The sequence below is a fragment of the Sycon ciliatum genome, chromosome 1 (genome assembly GCF_964019385.1).
Source record: "Sycon ciliatum chromosome 1, ocSycCili1.1, whole genome shotgun sequence".
NCBI classification, from domain to species: domain Eukaryota; kingdom Metazoa; phylum Porifera; class Calcarea; order Leucosolenida; family Sycettidae; genus Sycon; species Sycon ciliatum.
Window position 1 is genome coordinate 13734561 of NC_088643.1, and position 20239 is coordinate 13754799.

Consider the following 20239-nt stretch of genomic DNA (forward strand, 5'->3'; position numbering starts at 1 on the left):
TTGGGGGGGGGGGGGGGGGCTGTATGGTACATGAAGTGTAATAGCAAGAGTACATACCCCCCCCCCCCCCCCCCAGAGTGTGCAACGCCTGATCCAGCTCTGCATAGGGTCTTGGTCGAGCGGAATCGGATCTTTGCATCATAATACCGTACACATCTGAGGGGAACCCGGGTACTCTCGGATCAAAAACAATCGTACCCTGCCTCGAGACCGGCCTTGCGCTGGTGTGGAGTGTACGCATGACATCAGAAGATCCGATTCCGCTCGACCAAGACCCTATGCAGAGCTGGATCGGCGTTGCACACTCTGGGGGGTTATGTACTCTTGGTAATAGGGGTGTGAGCGAGTAGTAGGGTACCCGCAGGTGTGCCAGTTCGAATGTGCATTTTGGGTCGGAGTTCACCTTCAGTAGAGTCACGTGTCTGAGAACGTGGAGCCCAAGAGCGGCGGTGTTGGTTTTCTGGCAGCTTTTGGGATCAATATTAATGATTCTATTTAGGGGCCATCCAGCATTATGGATAATTTTACGAAAAAGTTTAGAAGTACAATCATGTAGTTAGGACCCTCCCGCACCCATCCACCCCCTGAACGAAAAATAGATTGACTTGACAGCTAGAATGCATTGATGTCTCACATATCAATATTTTTCGTGGCTATAAGTAGTGTGCGAGCATGCATACATCCACCCTGCCCCGAGGGCGACTGGAGCGGGCAGTACAGGAACAACACCCATATTGTGTAGCGTTACAGCAAGAGTACAGGGGAGCGGGGGGTATGTACTCTTGGTTACACTGTCCTGTGTCGTTGCCCAAGACTCTACAGTCTACGAGTCCCTTGTGTACAGGCTTGATGCCTCACAGCGGTGTACGTTATGCTGAAGTATTCAAACACAGTAGGCGTCACCAAGAGTACACAACTCTCGGGCGTTACTCAATCTCCGGACGGCTGCTTCCACCCGTGCTACAGTAGAGTCGCGCGCTGAAGAACGTGGAGCCCAAGAACGTCCAGCCTGAAATTCTAAGAACGCCACAGCCTAAAGCTAAGAACGGCGATGTTGGTTTTCTGGCAGCTTGTGGGATACATATGATCCAGTACGGATTGTTTCTAAGAACGTGCTATAAGAACGCAGCCAGATTGCTGAAAATAAGAACGTCCCAGGCTAACCCCTTGGAAACAACGGTCTTGGGCGCGCGACTCTACTGTAGGTCTCATCATATAACCCCCGGGGTTATATACTCTTGGTCTCATCAGTGGAGCTCTGAACTCCCAGGGATTCTGTACATTGTACTCTTGGTTTCTCGGTACTGTGGCAGGTACTGGTCTGTGGTATACATGTAGTATTGGGAATCGTCGTGACCGTCTGACTCGTCCTACAAGGAGCATGGCCAGTTTTGACTCGTTTGAGCCCAGGACATAGTGGCTAAGGCAAGAGCGAGAGAACAAGTGCATGTATGCTGTAGAAATGTGAGCATTTAAAAAGATTTATAATAAAAGCAGAATTTGAAAGAAAAACTTGATCTGCAAGTGTACTAGTAATCAAAAGCCAAGCAGGAAAGCTACTAGACCAGTCAGCAAGGCATCATTCCAAATCAGAGTCATACATGTAGCTGCAATCAAACGTATGCATGTACTGTAAATCAACAAATGTTCGGCCTACAGCGTTACTCATCTCAAAATAATGCTTTTCATCTCCATCAAGCTTTTTTTTGGGGGGGGGGGGGACTTTCCAAGAAGAAAATCAAATGATTGTTGTTCTCACAAGCTTGCACTGCAACGTTTAGATCTGATAACCGATTTTGGCCGGCTGTTTACGTTGGTCAGCTGGTTGTGATCAAGCGCAACAGCAGTCATTCTTTTTCTTGTCAGTGCAATCCAGTCATCGGCCATACTGAAGACATGCACTGTAAAGGAGTAACGCTCAGAACCCTGTGTAGCAATGCTAGTGACACTTCAGGTCCTGTGAGCAGTTGCCATCTCCTGGCATGACGAGACACACACTTACACTCACATACACACGCGCACACACACACACACACACACACACACACACACACACCTGGCCTGGCTTGGCCTGGTGTACAGCTGCCAAATGCTTGGCCACGCCGCCCCCGAGACAGGGGAGAGTAGAAGGGAGAGAGTTCGAGAGAAGTCAGCACTGCCACTAGGAAGCCGCTCCGCCACGACGCCGTTCACGATTGCAATTGTGTTGCCGAAAGCCAGGAGCAGATTTAAAACAGCGATCACAGGTAGCGCAGTGCTGGTTGCAACACGGATGGCTCCCCCCCGGTTACTAAATTGGCTTTACTTGACTGTGTGGATTGTGTCGGTGCTGACACTACTTTCCAAATTGGATGCGCCTCCAATTTTTCCCTTCAATAACAATATGGGGGCACAGGTAAAGGCCACAGCAAGAATGCTTAGCCTAGCAGTTCTCTCGTTCATTGGGTGTATTTTCGGCTTAACATAAAATGGTTTCTATTCTTCAAGGGCACTATGCCCTCCTACACACACACACACACACACCTTGATCTTGCCCATTGCGTACGCAATGATAGCGAATGTCGGGAAGTTCAAGTGAGAACACGAGCGCAGAACTTGGCATGTCGTTTCAGGTCTCCTGGTCGACGAAATGGGCGTCCAAAGACACAGAGAAGGGATCAAGAGCGGGCCGTGGCGGTGGAGTGCTACTCGCAACTCGTTTCCAGCCAGCACACCCACACACACACACCACACACCACACACACACACACACACACACACACACACACACAATCCCCGGACATACTGCGGCTAGCAACACACGCACAGGTTCCAGTATCTCGGGTGCGGGGTAGCTGCCGGGCTGTTACGTGTTCCTGCATGGTGTATCCGATCGGGAGATTACACGCGATTCTTCATTGCTGCTCAGCTTCTGTAGCACCGACAGAGCAGAACAGAACAATATACTGCAAGTCAACAAATATTCGGCGCATATTTATTTTTGGCTATGTTCGGCCTGGTCATGTTTGGCCGAAAATTTGTTGCGGTCGAAATTTTGTTTTGCAAGGTTCAGTGTGACAGTGTATACAGGCGGCAGCAGTACAGGCCGAAATTTTGATGCAGCCGAAATGGGTTTTAGCCCTGGGAGGCCGACATTTGAATGGGCCGAAAACTTGTATGCTTGTCATGCTTGCATTATTTATGTGTAGGCCACATCATGTGTACAAGCACTGGTCATGGATGTATACTTATAGTGCAAGTACGGACTTTCCACAATGCAGTGGCGGATCCAGGATCTCAGAGATGTAGTGCATGGATGATAGGGGTGGCATGTATGAATGAGCCAGTTCATGTGCCTAGTGTAAGTAAAAGTAAATTATCGCGTCCGTTCCCGAAGGGAACTCACGACGGCCGCTAACACCCGGTAAACCCTAGCGGCAGAGGCAGCGCCTAACGGTGGGGGTGAGTGGATAAGTCTCACAACCACTGGCACAAGTGCCGAGAACGACCCCATTAGCTGCATCCATGTACCCCTTGTGCCTGGCCACAAGTTCCCATGTGCCTAGTATTATACTAGTATAATTAGTGAACCGGTAGGCGTATACCGTTTTTTTTGTCCGGGGTCCAAGCCGCTCCCCCCTTTTCGGGCCGAAAATTCGCATTTTTTTGACATTCGGAGTATTAGCCGCATGTCAGATTTTGAATTTTTGGCCGTCCGAACTTGATGGGTACTAGTACATGCAACACGTTCCACAAAAGTTTCTTTATTTGTCCCTCGCACTGAACTGACACCATAAATGTAGAAGCACCGTACAATTGCAATGATGGATTTCTGTGCAGGAAAAGTACTGTACATAAAGAGTAGTCGAATGTCACTATAAATGCATTTTATCATTCTTATGCATGGCACGTCATACAACTGGTTGATTCATGGCCAGCAGTTGGAGTCAAAGCCGCAGTGGCGATTTTTAGTTTATAGGCGTTTCAAAGTGCAGCTAACACACCGGAAAATACGGTGCATGTACTGCCGTTTCTGACATTAGAGAGGTTAAGATGCACCTTATTTCCGACGTGACGCGCAATTTCAGATCAAATTCGGCGTAAAACTCCAAATTTCGACGTGAGCTGCAGGTCACTCGCGTTGTTTTTCGATGCACGAGCCAAATAATGCAAGATGAACTTTCGCGTCACGTCAGAAATAATGTGCATCTTAACCTCTCTATTGTTCCGCCCCACCACATACCTTGCCATTCACTTAGCTTCGTCCACAGATCGCTCAGCATATCACAGTACTGGCTGTGCTCGCGCCAGTACTTCTCAGCCTGGCAATGCTTGGCACACAGGTAGGACATGCCACAACGAGGACATGCTGTGATGTTGTCCAGGTCATAGCAGACAAAACATGCTGCTACACATTGACACCACTCCAGTAGTGCAATGTGGTGATCAATGCTCACTTGGCCTCTCTTGGATTGATGATGCAACGCAATGAGTGCCACAACAAAGAGGTCGCCACTTGATTGGAGAGCGCACACGGCTGTTGATACTGAGAGTCCACGTTGAAATCGCGCTGGAAATCTTTCCTGCCATTCCCGCTGCAGCACCTTGAACCCAGAGTCCACAAGAGGTTCTGGCGTGTTTGAAGCACCTTTAATTGAATAACCGTCAATGAACTGTTAATAGATCACACAAAGGCCAACATGCAGAAGCAAGAATAGAGAAATGCATAAGTCGTCACAGCAAACATGACGCACAATACCAAATAATAGAACTAAAGCTGTGTTCCTAACTGGCACGTGGACGCGGTGCGCTTGCGGTTCATGCGTGCCCAAATGCGCGCTCAAGCTTTCACAAAAAAAAACAGCAATCCGAGTCGTATTTAGCGCGTGCGACACCTTAGAGCACTAATTTTTTGGCATGTACGCTGGTATACCGGTACGCGCCTGATACGCGCTGACAATTCCAACATGTTGGAATTTCCATTTCGGCGCGTTTCCGTACGCATGGCGCCCCAAATGCCAGCAGAAATACGCACAAACGAGTGGTTTCACGCGTACACGCGCCAGTTGTGAACACAGCTTAAGAGTCTAAGACTATAACAAGAACATCATGCTTGGTTTTACTTAGGAAGTACGTTGTACTACAGTGCAATCTCTAAGTTAAGTTATTCTGGAGCACAGCAAGCATGTACATGTCTCTCACTGGACAGTTTTCTGCAAAGCTCCAAATCGCGAGCGCAGCGGAAGAGAGTTCTGCCACCGGTTCATAGCAACAAAACATGCTATGACCACTCAGCGAAAGTATCGATTTTCTTAGTTTCTAAAGGATTGGGAGAACTTCAAACTCTCCGACTGATCTTTTCCAAGTTTCAATAATGAATGAGGGGTCAGAAAACCCAAAGGATAGGATATTAGAAATCTGGCCAGGTTATACAAAATTATGACAAACAAACCATAACAAATTATGTGGAGAAGCAGATCACCCCCCCCCCCTCCCATTTTTTTTATTAAAATATATTTCACTGTTCGCTTGAGACTGACTACGTTAGACAGATTTTCCGCACCACCCTCAAGGATCAAGGTGCGGCCCTGAATCGGTGGGAGGCGAGTCAAAGACGGGAAAATCCCATTCGATACACCCAGTTTCCCTCGCACTAGGCTACGAGCTCCCACTGGACTGTAAGTCACAGCATGGCTGGAAAATGCAGCTGCTTCCAGGCAGGACTTCGACCTGGCACCATCTGTTTCTCAATGATGGTGTCAGACCACCCCACTATGCCCACCGGCTACCCCACCCAAAATTATTGAAATTGATATCCAACCAGAATCGAGCTTTCATCACTGGGGCGATTTTGGATGAATGGACTGTAGTGGCTTACCTCTGCTAGGTCCTGGGAGCACACGTCCACCAACAGCAGACAGGACATCCAGTGTCCCAGATCGTCATCGCCAATGTCCACTGATGGCTTGCCCATCCTGCTCAGTTCCAAGCCGCTCTGGTCGCGTTGAAGAAGCCATGACATGTAGTTGTCTATGCTCTTGTATGGCGATAGAGACGAGGTGAGGTAGACAGCCATAGTTGTGAGTCCTGCTTTCCATTGGAGATAGACGTCTCGGATGAACAGGTTTGAAAACAGTTCACAAGTTTTCCCAAGCTGGCTGAAATGTGCATGATACTGGATACAATAGAGGTGGTACATATGCAGATCGGTGACATCACTCCGCTCAACGAACGAGTCATACAAACTTGCAGAAAAATGGTGCATTGTACGGAAGTGCATTCCAATTGCACTCAGTAGTGCTGGCGACACTGACAGGGAAGAATCTTCCTCGGACGTAGCCCTGATGAGAATGGCCCTCGTAGCGACGAAGAATATCTCTATCAGTCCACTGTACTCTGTGCACTCATACCTTTGCGCTGAGGAAGATATTAGACCAATCTGCTTTGCAATGCATTCCAGTTCCTGCATATTCGGAGCCTTGTCAAGAGCAACACTGTTGACCAATTGCATCGTGAGCCGAGCAGCAGTTGTCTCAATAGCTGGAGAAGAAGAAGAATCCATCATCTTAGAAGCATAGACATATGCACCATGAGCTGCCCTTTCAAAACCGTGAGCTGCTTCACCTGTGTTTTCCACCAGGATGCGATGGAGAGACACTGCCACATTACAGAGGTGATATTCCAGCATGCTTATAGATGATAGATCCTTCTCGCACGTATCAACCAGATGCTGTGCAGCTGCCATGGCACTGTTGATATTCAGTTGATGTGCTTCACTCCCAACTACAGGCAGGAAAGCAATGTAATTGAACAGTACACCGAGCTGAGTTGGCGGTGGGAGTGTTTCAAATGATGTAGCCGTCAGACACATAGCCAACACAGAGGAGACACCTTTTCGCCGGAGAAAAAAAATGGCGAGTGGGGACGAGAGAAGGTTAGCATACTGCTTCACTACCTCTTCTGCTGCAATACCACCGGTGGCAACATTTTCCAAAGCATAGTCAATGTTGGGGGTATCAAATAGATAATCAAATAGAAATCGTCCTGGGTCAGTCTCCTCGTCTTTGGCTGCCTCCGCACACACGGCATGCTGCAAACAATCCATATTTACGTAGCAAAATCTTTGGATATGAATTTGATTCTCATCCGCAGTGCTCATCTTCCTGCCGAACTCTGCAATGAACGGCTGCATCGAGTAGCGCTCTGTTTCGGGACAATACTCAAGAAAGCAAATTCTGATCAGCGGATCAAACCAGTAGTGATGAACGGCTGTCTTGTCACTTCTGCAAAACTTTATCATGGCGCCGGCTGCATCTGGTGAGAATGTGGCTCGGAAATGTGAGAGAGCATGAAAAGACTCTCGATCCTCTTTGCTCAGGTCATCGTGTGCTACTTTCAGAAGGCGTATGATGCGTTCGCTAGGCTTCAATTTCTCATCATCGAACACATCCCGACCAATCTTGATCAAAAGCTTCAGCATCATCTTTGCATTTCGGCGACCACCGTGCATTGCACTGGCTGTGATTCGAATTGCTAAAGGGACGTAACCGCAGTGGCGAACCAATTCAGCCGCTTCCTGCGCCGTTCGGCTCCTCGGTAATGTCAGACTCATAAGCAGATCTTGAGCTGATTTCACCTCCAGGCAGCCGATACTATACTGTTCAAGCTTGAACGTGGCTGCATGAAGCTCCAGGTGGACCCTGCTTGTCAGTAGAACACTGACAGTCCTGCTGCAGGTGATAATCTGATTCACGACATCCTGCAGTTGAAACTCCTGCTCCGTGGCACCCTTGATGCAGTCCTCCGCATTGTCCAGAACCACCAGCGTTCTCACATCCTCCTGTTTCGACTGTGAGGCACCTGGCACTGCACCAGAACTTCCCTTGCCAATCTTGCAAGTGCCACCCAGGGCCCTGTCAACCAACGCCTGCACCACTGATGGAGATGTGACACCGCGTAAGTCTACAAACATCACCTGCATGCCCTTGTCCTGACACCCGCTGGCAACAGCAATGGCCACTGATGTCTTGCCAAACCCAGGTGGTCCAACAAGGTTGTGGACCTGTACAGATTCTGGTGTGCCAGCCGGTGCAAGGATATTGTCACACACCTCCTGGACTATCTCGTTTCTGCCGGTGAAATGTTCGTCGAGCTTGGGCAAAGAAAACTCAGCCTGTTTCGAGGGTGGTTGTGTGTCTGAGCTGTGAACTGGCTTGTCATGCTTGGAGAAGGCGGCTGTTGTCGACGCTTGCGTCTCATCTGTCTTCTTGTGTGGTAGAGAGCCTGAAACACCAACAACAAGAGAAAATAAAGAACAGGGCAAAATCGATGTTGATCATCGTTGCATGGACCTCGGTGACACTGGCGTACGCACAGGAATGGCTGAATAAGGTCCAAATGAGCCAGACACTGTGTATTTGCGGTCTTTCCGACTTTTGGCAGTATGATGGTGTCACGTATGCTTAGCCTGTTCATATACATGTGTGTTTGGTGTGTTGCCAATGATAAATCTTGGAAACAGTTGCAAAACCATCTCTGAGAGGAGACGTCTAGATCCTTCTTACTGGATGGTTTTTCACTTCAAGGCAATCTTGCAATTTGTCACAATAGCAACAATAATAACAACAACAGCAACTTGGCAACCGTGAATAGCACCATCATCGCCACCGCTACCAGCAGCAGCAACAGCAACAACAAGAACAATCTCTTCTCCAACGCCTATTCCCCCTCGAGGGTAGGTGTGGGTGCAACTACCTCGGAATGAAAAAGGGGGCTTTCTGAGTAAAACGTTTGTTAAGCGGAACATTTATACCCTCAAAGCATGCACAAAACGAGTTGAATAACTGCACATCTTGGTTTGCAGTGATAACATAAAGTGTGCAGTAATTCACTGGTAATGGCAGTGGTGATTCCGAAGCAGTGCAGCGCTCCTGGACAATGGGGCAATGTGATGAAAATAGCAATGCAGTTGCACCGTCTAGGCGTCTACAATGGCCTGTCCCAGCACCTCATAATACATGTACTGTACTGTACTGTATTATTTGTACTGTACTGTATTATTACTAAAGAGGTGACTGTAAAAGCCTTATACGAGATATTATGAAGTGCCCAATCTAACGAGGAGAAATCTGTCGTGAAAATAGAACATGTCAAACAGAAATCGATACTGTTGCTAGTGCTAGCGAGCGTCGAGAATGAGTGAGCATCGTTACCAGTTTGGTACACGTAAAGCAGTCAGTTTTAGGAAATCGTTATACTTGCGGCTCGTTAGTCTTAATGGCTTTTACTAGGAGTAGGCCCCAGTGTAATATGCCGGCATTGTTTTGAGCATTTTCGGTACAGTCCGCGAACCCAGCACTTAGGGCTTGTGATGCAGCATTTTGGGGGAAACGGACCACTTGGCCGTTGTGTATCAAAATTGAGAGAAGAAAAACTTCCCAAACAAGAACGTCACTTCGGCATTCCGTGGGTTAGCTTCTTGTTGAGTAGTTTATGAATTGAAAATAATGGTTTTGACCAGGGAGTCGTAAAATACCGGTATTTTCTGACTCCCTGGTTTTGAGTCTTTTGACGGTGTGTGCTGAGGATTACAAAAAGTGGGCATTTTCCGAGCATTTTCGGCAAGGTTTGGGAGCATTTTCGGCAAGGTTTACGAGAATTTCCCAAAAGCATTTTCGGCAAAGTTTCGGGCATATTACACCGGGCCCTAACTAGGAGTATGCGATTATGTCATCATTTATTATTATTATTAGACACAATCTCATAGCATGTGACAAGCATAGCTAATGCAGGGACAGAATCCCCTGAGACAAGGGCGTTGAGCCAGCCACGGCAATAGTAAGCTAGGAAAACAAAGCAAATATGAATTAGAGCAGAAAATGAATGGAAAATTACAAAGAAAAACGATTAACGGAAGTGAGCACTATCAAAATTCGTGCATCACCCAGGTATTCGAGAATGTTCTTCGATGATAATTATTGCGTCTAGTTCAGTTGTGATAGTAGATCTTTAAACTGACCAATAGAAGAACAAGTTTTCAGACCGTATGGTAATGATAACCAATGAGAGTAGCCGGAAAACAAAGGGGACTAAGATACTGGGCTGACTTAACAAGAGGCAGGATGAGCGCGTTACGGGTTGAGCTTGTCGAAAACCAATTGTACTTCATCATGTGTGAAGGGGTTTTATGAAGAAATATTTTATGAACCAGTGTACAGAGATGGTGCTTATGACGAACGGAGAGAGGAGAAGAAAAGATTTGGCATGCTTCAGTATACTCATGAAGTGGTAAGCCGTCGTTGCAGTGGCAAGATAATGCAGAGCTCATTTGCCATTCGAAAACTACTTCAGAAGTAGCATTGCTTTTATGACTTGCCTTTCAATACAAAATTAATTTGCCATTCAAATCCCAGCATAAACGTTGCACTGTTTGTAACAAGACTTGCAGTATGCACTTGGATGCAGCGAATGGGATTTTCGGTCTTTGACCACTTTGGTGGGTCTGATCTACTCACCTCCCACCGCTTTAGGAGGTTCATTTGCGCCTTGATCCTTGGGGATGGTGGCGTTCCTACGGACGCGGAAAACTCAGAAGCCAAGTCTCACGCGAACTGTGATGTTTTCAGCATTCATTTGTTTTCACTCCATGCGCTCTTCAACATACTACATGGCATAGCTTTGACCTCGTTCGTGTAGCCTCTTCTAGCTACCTCTGTACTTCCAACACGAGTACAGACATGTACATATTATTATAATGCTCGCTGCATCTGCCAGGCAGGATGAAGACAGACTGAGTTCAGCCTGTGACAGCGTGTTACGTTAGACGGACTCGTTCATTCGGCTTACCTGTGTCCAAGCTAGGTGCCCTCCCAGGCCCAGTCGTTTTGCGGCGGATCGTGTCTTCAACGTGCTCGACGATGAACGGTTGGTGCTTGCCAACAGTGGCGAGGAACGCGTCCACATCACTCTCACTTTTCTTCAGCATGCATCGCACAAGTTGTTTACTGGCATCCCGTTCACCTTTGCCTTCTTCGTCAACAGCGTTTTCGTATTCTTTGAGTGTCAGAACTTCGTCTTCCAGAAGCTCCTCCAGCAGGATCGACGTGCTCAGGTTCTTTGCTAAGTATGCAATGTTCAGTCGGATGCGATCCGACATGGTGGACGTTCAGCGATCCACAGACAAAGCGAAGAAGAGGAAAAAACCTGACCGATCACAGCGGTCCTGGAGATCAGAAAACAAAACAAAATACTCGAGTGTACAATCATGTAGATCTACTAGCAAAACAAACAAAAACAAAATATGCGAGATCACAGTCAGCACAGTACAGGCGCTCAAGCTCTACCGCTAGACGCTACGGACCCTCCTGCTCCAGATCCGACATAGATCTACGTCCGCGGTCTCATCCACGGGGCGTGATCATGGTGATATCGGAAACAGACTCAGTAACCATGGTAACTGTAGATCTACAACTACAAGCAGGGAGCCGTTTACCATGTTTACCACGACTCCCTGCCTACACTACACGTAGTCTACAGTAGATCTACACAGTACAAGCCAGGGAGTCGTATAATCACGACTCCCTGTACATGGTGCAAGCCATAGACTGAAGTCAGTGAAGGCTACATGACCATGATGACGGTATCGCATACTGCGAGCATCACCGGCGTCGATGCACTCTGCTGTGTGGGCCGAGTCTTCTGCCTGCCTTCTTCCGTCCGAGAGCTCTGGCTTCTGATCTCCAGGACCGCGTACCGCTATGGTCGGTCAGATTTTTCCTGTTCTTCGCTTTGTCTATGGATCGCTGAACGTCCACCATGTCGGATCGCATCCGACTGAACATTGCATACTTAGCAAATAACCTGAGCACGTCGATCCTGCTGGAGGAGCTTCTGGAAGACGAAGTTCTGACGCTCGATGAATACAGAAAAGTTCTTGAAGAGAAAAGTAAAGGTGAACTGGAGGTTAGGAAACAACTTGTGCGATGCATGCTGGAGAAAAGTGAGAGCGATGTGGCCGCGTTCCTCGCCACTGTTGGCAAGCACCAACCGTTCATCGTCGAGCACGTTGAAGACACGATCCGCCGCAAAACGACTGGCCCGGGGAGGGCCGCTAGCGTGGACACGGACACAGGTAAGCCGAATGATGAATGAGTCCAATTAGCACGCATTGTGACCCCCAGCCCCGGCTCCGTCGATATCTAGCCAGGCATATGCAGGGCCAAGCATCCATATCCGTATCTATTGAAGTATTAGTATTCATTTTCACCAATGGTAGATTGTCCAACTGCAACATGCTCCGCTCTTCGAGAGAAATTCGAAGTCACAGATTCTAGATCAAATTATGTAGAATCTGTGACTTCGATTATCATGATTACTACTACGGAGCATCAGCAAATCGAATATTCGAATGAAATTCGAGAATCGTCACGAAAAGGACTCAATCAGTCGAAACTAGGGCTTTGTTCGACTGAAAAATGCCCGCAAACAGAAAATACTTTTCGAATACTTTTCGAATGCTCCGCGCGTGCTCTAGTACACGGCGCACTACGAGTACTCATTCTTGCGCATGTAGCTACTAGTTCTTACTAAAGTACTAGTCCGGACTTCTTGTCAATCTTGACGCTTTCCTCTCTCTCGAACTGTGAAAAGTTTTATCAAGTGTGCATTTTGTTTCATTTCAAGTATCCTGGAATCATGGCTTTGTCACCAACTACCAGCCCCGGTATGCCTCCTGCTCCCAGTACTGCAGTAGCCCTGCTGGCGTTGTCTCGGCATCTGCGTCTATGGTGAGTTCCCCGCAGGGAGAGGGCAACTCAAAGTGTGCCGAATATTTGAGGGTCGACCTTACCATGGATCTCATTCTGCTGAGGCAGTGTAGGGCCCACCCTCACCTATTCGTCCGCGGGTCTCCTGATATGCAAGGGATAGCGGAGGAGCTCGGCCGAGATCCGCCTTTTCAAGGGGTCTCCAAGAGAGATCCTATCGCCAATAGCCTGAATCGGATGAAGCATCCGCCGCTTCGCGTCATCCCCAAAGGCAATGAGAAACAACAGCAACTCCGTTCATTGCACATCTCAAAATCCCAGTCCTCAACTGCTCAAGCTAAAAAAAACTCGATTCGAAAATACTGGACTGCGCTACATGCTGAACCTCTTTTTCATTCGAATTTTCTCTCTGATTTTCTTTTTGCCATTCGAATAATCAAATCGAAAATTCGATTTGCTGATGCTCCGTACTACTAGTATTCGAATACAGATTCTACTCTTGTTCAAAGTGCAGAGCAAGAGAGGGTATGCGAATGAGGTCATGGATATGCCATGTACTGACTGTGCATGGAGTGGAAACCAGTGGCAGTTCTGTATTGAGAGGCAAGCAGTGCTATGTAGTGTAGAGATTATACGATTACATCAGCAGTTGAGATGCTTCGGCAAAGTCGCTGCACAGCACGGCACTAGCGACTCGCTCTGTATACATAGCGCCCATAAGCGCTTCCGCTGCTTACAAAGCTCCCATAAGCGGCTCCGGAATTCCGCTGGCTTGTCATTATGGCTTCTTTCGCATAACCTCTTGTGGGATTTGAATGGCACTGAATATGGAGTGGCAAACCATGCAGAGCCAGTTTTTTGTATGGGAAACCAAGCAACTAGCGCACCGCTGCAACGCGGCTTTACAGGCTTTTGTAGACGGTGGAACAGAGTTGCTATTTTCATCACATTGCCCCATTATCCAGGAGCGCTGCACTGCTTCGGAATCACAACTACCCTTACCAGTGAATTCGTGCACATTCTATTTTACTACTGAAAAACAAATTCGTAGCTCCTTGACTCGACTCATGCACTGCAGTGCTTTGAGTGTATAATATTTTCGCTTCGCGAAAGCCAGTCATACTCATAACGCTCCTTTGCATTCAGGTAGTCGTGCCCACACCCGCCCTCGAGAGGAATGGCTGCTGCTGCTGCTGCTGATGATGATGATGGTGGTGCTGATGGTCTGCTGTTGTCTGCTGCTCGTGTTGCTGTTGCTGACACTATTGCTGTTATTGTGACAAATTGCAAGGTTCCTTTGTCCAATAAGGTTCCTTTGTCCAATAAGAAGGATCTAGAGTTCTCCTCTATTATTTTTGTAATGTTTTTTTAGGATTTATCATTTCCAGCACACCAAACAAAAAGGTATAATTATGCTCGGGCGTAACACAAATAACACCATTACACTGCCAAAAGTCGGCCAGACCACAAATAAATAGTTGGCTCATTTGCTCTGCTGATCTTATTGAGCCATTCTTGTGCGTAGCCCAGTGTCACCAGGGTCCATGCAACGATGATCAACATCGATTTTGCCCTGTTCTCTATTTTCTCTTGTTGTTGGTGTTCAGGCTCTCCACCACACAAGAAGACAGACGAGACGCAAGCGGCGTCGACAACAGCCGCCTTCTCCAAGCATGACAAGCCAGTTCACAGCTCAGACACACAACCACCCTCGAAACAGGCTGAGTTTTCTTTGCCCGAGCTCGACCAACATTTCACCGGCAGAAATGAGATAGTCGGGGAGGTGTGTGACAATATTCTTGGACCGGCTGGCACACCAGAATCTTCTGTCCAGGTCCACAACCTTGTTGGACCACCTGGGTTTGGCAAGACGTCAGTGGCTATTGCTGTTGCCAGCGGGTGTCAGGACAAGGGCATGCAGGTGATGTTTGTAGACTTGCGCGGTGTCACATCTCCATCATTGGCGCAGGCGTTGCTTGACAGGGCCCTGGGTGACACTTACACGAATGGCAGGGGAAGTTATGGTGCAGTGCCAGGTGTCTTACAGTCGAAACAGAAGGATGTGAGAACGCTGGTGGTTCTGGACAATGCGGAGGACTGCATCAAGAGTGCCACGGAGCAAGAGTTTCAACTGCAGGATGTAGTGAATCAGATTATCACCCGCAGCAGGACTGTCAGTGTTCTACTGACAAGCAGGGTCCACCTGGAGCTTCATGCAGCCAAGTTCAAGCTTGAACAGTATAGTATCGGCTGCCTGGAGGTGAAACCAGCTCAAGATCTGCTTATGAGTCTGACGTTGCCGAGGAGCCGAACGGCGCGGGAAGCGGCTGAATTGGTTCGCCACTGCGGTTACGTCCCTTTAGCAATTCGAATCACAGCCAGTGCAATGTTGGGTGGTCGCCGAAATGCAAAGATGATGCTGAAGCTTTTGGTCAAGATTGGTGTGGACGTGTTCGACGATGAGAAATTGAAACCGAATGAACGCATCACACGCCTTCTGAAAATAGCACATGATGACCTGAGCAAAGAGGAGCAAGAATCTTTCCATGCTCTCTCACATTTCCCAGCCAAGTTTTCACCAGATGCAGCCGGCGCCATGATCAAGTTACGCAGAAGTAACAAGACAGCCGTCCATCACTACTGGTTTGATCCGCTGATCAGAATTTGCTTTCTTGAGTATTGTCCCGAGACAGAGCGCTACTCGATGCAGCCGTTCATTGCAGAGTTCGGCCGGAAGATGAGCACTGAGGATGAGAGTCGCACATATATACAACGGTTATGCCACATAAATATGGATTGTTGGCAGCGTGCGGTGTGTGCAGAGGCAGCCAAAGACGAGGAGACTGATCCAGGACAAGTTCTAATGTATTGTCTAATTGACCAACCAAACTTTGCATATACTCTGGAATGCATTGCCGATGGTGCTATTCTAGCGGATGAGCTAGTGGAGCAGTATGCTAACCTTCTCTCATCTCAAATCATGTGTTCGTATCTTTGGAAAAAAAGTGGCCCTTCTGTTCTGGCTATGTGTCTGACGGCCACATCATTTAAATTGCTCCCACCGCACACTCAACTCAGTTTGCTGTTCAATTACATCGCGTTCCTACCTGTAGATGGGAGTGCAGCACATCAACTGAATATCAACAGTGTCATGGCAGCAGCACAGCATCTGGTTGATACGTGCGAGAAAGATTTGTCATCTATCAGCATTCTTGAATATCACCTCTGTAATGTGGCAGTGTCTCTCCGCCGCACCGTGGTAGAACAAACAGGTGAAGCAGCTCGCAGCTTTGAAGGTGCAGCTCATGTGGCATATGTCTATGCTTCTAAGATGATGGATTCTTCTTCTTCTCCAGCCACTGAGACAACTGCTGCTCAGCTCACAATGCAATTGGCCAACTGTGTTGCTCTTGACAAGGCTCCGGATATGCTGGAATTGGAATGCATTGCAAAGCAGATTGGTCTGTCTTCCTCATCGCAATGGTATGAGTGGACAGACAACTGTGGAATGATCGAGATATTTACCTTCGCTATGCGGGCACTTCTCATCAGGGCTTCGTCCACTGAAGATTCTTCCATGTCAGTGTCACCAGTACTACTGGGTGCAATTGCAGCACAACGCCATATGCTGTCTGCACTTTTGTACGGCCAGTTTGATGAGGTGACTGATTTCACCTGTCTGCATATTTACTCACTCGTCCATGCTCTGGGTCATATAGTCTTCAGCAAGTTTGAAAAACCTTCTGAACTGTTTCTAAACCTGCTCATTATAAACTTAAATTTCCAATGGAAAGGTGGACTTACAACGCCAGCTAGCTATCTTGCCTCACCGCTATCGCCTTACAAGACCATAGACAACTACATGTCTTGGTTTCTTCAACACAACCAGAGCGGTTTGGAACTGAGCAGCATGGGCAAGCCATCAGTGGACATTGGCAATGATGAAGACCTGGGACACTGCATGTCCTGCCTGTGGCTGACGGAGCGTTACTCTCAGGACCTGGCAATGGTAAGGTACTGCTGTTCCTGCACCGTTTGCAGCATGTGTTCATATGCCTTGGCTCAGCCACCTTCACCCTCTAAAATGTGGAATGTGAATTGTGCTGTATACAGGGGCCTGTAGTTTGACTGGAGAACTGCACTCTGAAAATCAGAGAGTAGTACAATACGGTATTGTACTACTCCCTGCTGAAAATAAATAAGCCGTCTAGGAAGGTTGGCATGTAAAAAATGGAGAGAGAGAAAACATACCTCTACTACAAATTATTGTTGCAACCGTTAGAAATTGATACTACAACTAGTGGTACCTTCATGCAGGCGTTGGCATAGTGGGATATGCGACATATCAAAACCGTACGAAAAGGAATACTGCATAAGCAGAAATATTCGTCTGGAATTTAGTTTCGTCTTTTTCGTCCAAGGAGCTTTTGGACTAAATTAAATGTAGGACGAATATCGATTTGTCCAGCGTTTCTATACACTCTTATGATCTATGGACGAAATTTTCAACCGGACGAATTCCTTTTCTTTGGAGTTGGACGAAATTATTGACCGACGAAATTTTCTGCCTCTACAGGACTGCAGAATGGAGGTGTTATGAACCCTACCAGACACAACTATCACAAGTGCTAAATCAATCACAATGAGAAGGAGAGGTACACAGGAATAGTTGAGTTAGTTGAGTTGAGTTAGTTGAGTGTTTACACCTTGCGCCGGTATCTTCTCTATAAAATAGCATTATTCCCGTAGCTATGCAGAAGACGTTACTTCAGTAACGTCTGGCGCTAGCCAGGGTCCACACAGCTTTAATTTGGTATTTGTGTGTGTGTTTGTTTGTTTGTTTGTGTCACGCCTGGCGCTATCCGTATCTGACGGCAAAAAAGCATAGGATGTTATAAATTTTTCAATTCTCCTATTTTTTTTTCAGGCATATCCTGGGATTCGAACCCGCACTATCGCCCTACATGCAATCCCCCATACACTTCGCATTCATACCCATTCTTCCAAGTTGCTTCACGTTATTATCTTGCGTTTGAAAGCCCTATTTGAATATTGCGGGCAGCTGTATGTGGCCAGCTGTGTTTGATGGTACGGTACGGTACGGGAGACGGTGTCGTATTACCCTCGATCGTACCTGTCCCGTACCTATCCCCTACCGTACCGTGCCATCAAAGACGGCTGGCCACAATGCATATTCAAATTTACACCTTGCGCCGGTATCTTCTCTATAAAATAGCATTATTCCCGTAGCTATGCAGAAGACGTTACTTCAGTAACGTCTGGCGCTAGCCAGGGTCCACACAGCTTTAATTTGGTATTTGTGTGTGTGTTTGTTTGTTTGTTTGTTTGTGTCACGCCTGGCGCTATCCGTATCTGACGGCAAAAAAGCATAGGATGTTATAAATTTTTCAATTCTCCTATTTTTTTTTCAGGCATATCCTGGGATTCGAACCCGCACTATCGCCCTACATGCAATCCCCCATACACTTCGCATTCATACCCATTCTTCCAAGTTGCTTCACGTTATTATCTTGCGTTTGAAAGCCCTATTTGAATATTGCGGGCAGCTGTATGTGGCCAGCTGTGTTTGATGGTACGGTACGGTACGGGAGACGGTGTCGTATTACCCTCGATCGTACCTGTCCCGTACCTATCCCCTACCGTACCGTGCCATCAAAGACGGCTGGCCACAATGCATATTCAAATAGGGCTTTCAAATGCAAGATCACAATGTGAACCAACTTGGAAGAATTAGTATGTATGCGAAGTGTATCGGGGGATGCATGCAGGGTGCGCGATAGTGCGGGTTCGAATCCCAGGTTATGTCTTTAAAAAAAGCAATTTTTTAAAGAATTTATTTATTTATTTATTTATTTCTGCACCTCGTGGCATGTCAAGACAGCCAATTGAATTGAGGAGAGGGTGAGACCAACCACGGAAGAAGAGAAAAAAAGAAAATGAAGAGCACGTACACATATAACATCCCTATGCTTTTTTTTTGTCTAGGTCATCAAGGCAAAAAAGCATAGCGTAGGGCCCTGAGCTTCCAAGCTCTCTCGTTCAGCTAAACCCCTTCATTCAACAACTGCTTCTCCTCGGATGAGTTCCCCGTCATGTTTATGGAACGAAACAAGACTTGTCAGGAGTAATACTACTTGCTTTCGTGGAGTGTGGCTGGTGAACTGTTCGTGCTGTGATCTGCAAGCGTCGTGTGGTCTCGTCGTGTCAAATGAAAAACCTATTACTACTATTTGACGGACCTATTGAAGATGGCAACAAAGAATCATCACGCTATCATTGGATTACTTGTAGCTTTGCCCACTGATCCCAATGCTTTCAGGACGGCACCACTGTGACATTTATTGGTGGGTTCATGGGTTCATGGTGAAGCTTGGTGCTGTGCATAGTTCTGATGTGACGATTCTCATTTTCAATTTCTATTGCGGCATGTTGACTGGTGTGATCTGTTTTGTGGCGTTGTCGTTGTGTTTTGATGACCAGCTCTCTGACACTATTTGGAGTAAATATGTCACCATTCCAAACACAACAGAACCTCTTGTGGACTCTGGGCTCAAGCTACTGCGACAAGAATGCTTGGAAAGACTTCCAAAGCACTTTCAATATGGAATATCAGTGACAACAGCCGTATGCGCACTCCGCCCAGGCACAACCCGACGCGGTTGTAACTTAAACCTCTTGGCAATAGCGCTTGTTGCCCTGCATCATCAGTCCAAGAGAGGCCAAGTGAGCATTGATCACCACATTGCACTGCGAGAATGGTGTGAATGTGTCGCAGCATGTTTCGTCTGCTATGACCTGGACAACATCACGGCATGTCCTCGTTGTGGCATGTCCTACCTGTGTGCCAAGCATTGCCAGGCTGAGAAGTACTGGCGCGAGCACGGCCAGTACTGTGATATGCTGAGCGATCTGAGGACGAAACTAAGTGAATGGCAAGGTATGTGATGGAGCGAAACAATGTCAGAAACAGCAGTATACACATAGGTACCAGGGTTCACTACTAAATAAAAGTAATAATACTAGCATAGACACTTGAACTGGCTTAGCCATACATGTCCCCCCCCTTCTCTTCCCTCAATATTTCAGGTTTTGCCGCCGGTGCCTAGCTGTCATGTCGCTGCCACTGCCACTGCCACTACCAGTGGTCTTTGCAGTCTGTACATGGGCACTTGCACGGTGTACTTGAGCTACTGCATGTTGCAAATGCTTCATCATTTTATGGTGAACTGTATGCTACCGTTGATATAACCATGACGAGTGCAATCTGTGTCATGGTGAACTGAGTACAAACTGTCTTGTACCATTATATGATGCTCTCCCATCTTGAATGATAGCAATGGTTTGAGCATCTACCCGGTGACCCCAACCCCAAGCTCTGCCTTGTCTGACGCTTTCTGCGCAAGACGGTTTGATCCCTCCTATCATACAGGCTCTGTCTCTGAGATCCTGGATCCGCCACTGCATTGTGGAACGTC

At 47.4% G+C, this 20239-nt stretch overlaps 2 protein-coding genes across 2 annotated transcripts in view; one reads left to right on the forward strand and one right to left on the reverse strand.

Moving 5' to 3' along the window:
* Positions 1–1322: 1322 nt before the first annotated feature.
* LOC135814427 (uncharacterized) lies at positions 1323–11242 on the reverse strand. Its single transcript, XM_065327552.1, has 4 exons — positions 10825–11242; positions 5858–8262; positions 4223–4652; positions 1323–2911 (listed from the first exon to the last, which is right to left on the reverse strand). The coding sequence occupies exons 1-4, from the start codon at positions 11132–11134 to the stop codon at positions 2895–2897; spliced, it is 3162 nt and encodes a 1053-aa protein (XP_065183624.1). The 5' UTR covers positions 11135–11242; the 3' UTR covers positions 1323–2894.
* A 472-nt stretch (positions 11243–11714) lies between these two features.
* Positions 11715–20239, forward strand: part of LOC135814438 (uncharacterized) — an 8918-nt gene continuing 393 nt past the window's right edge. Inside the window, exons 1-3 of the mRNA XM_065327564.1 lie at positions 11715–12109; positions 14351–16752; positions 19245–19701. Of these exons, the coding sequence (XP_065183636.1) occupies positions 11794–12109; positions 14351–16752; positions 19245–19701 (3175 nt within the window). The 5' untranslated portion in view covers positions 11715–11793. The remainder of the gene's footprint in view (positions 12110–14350; positions 16753–19244; positions 19702–20239) is intronic.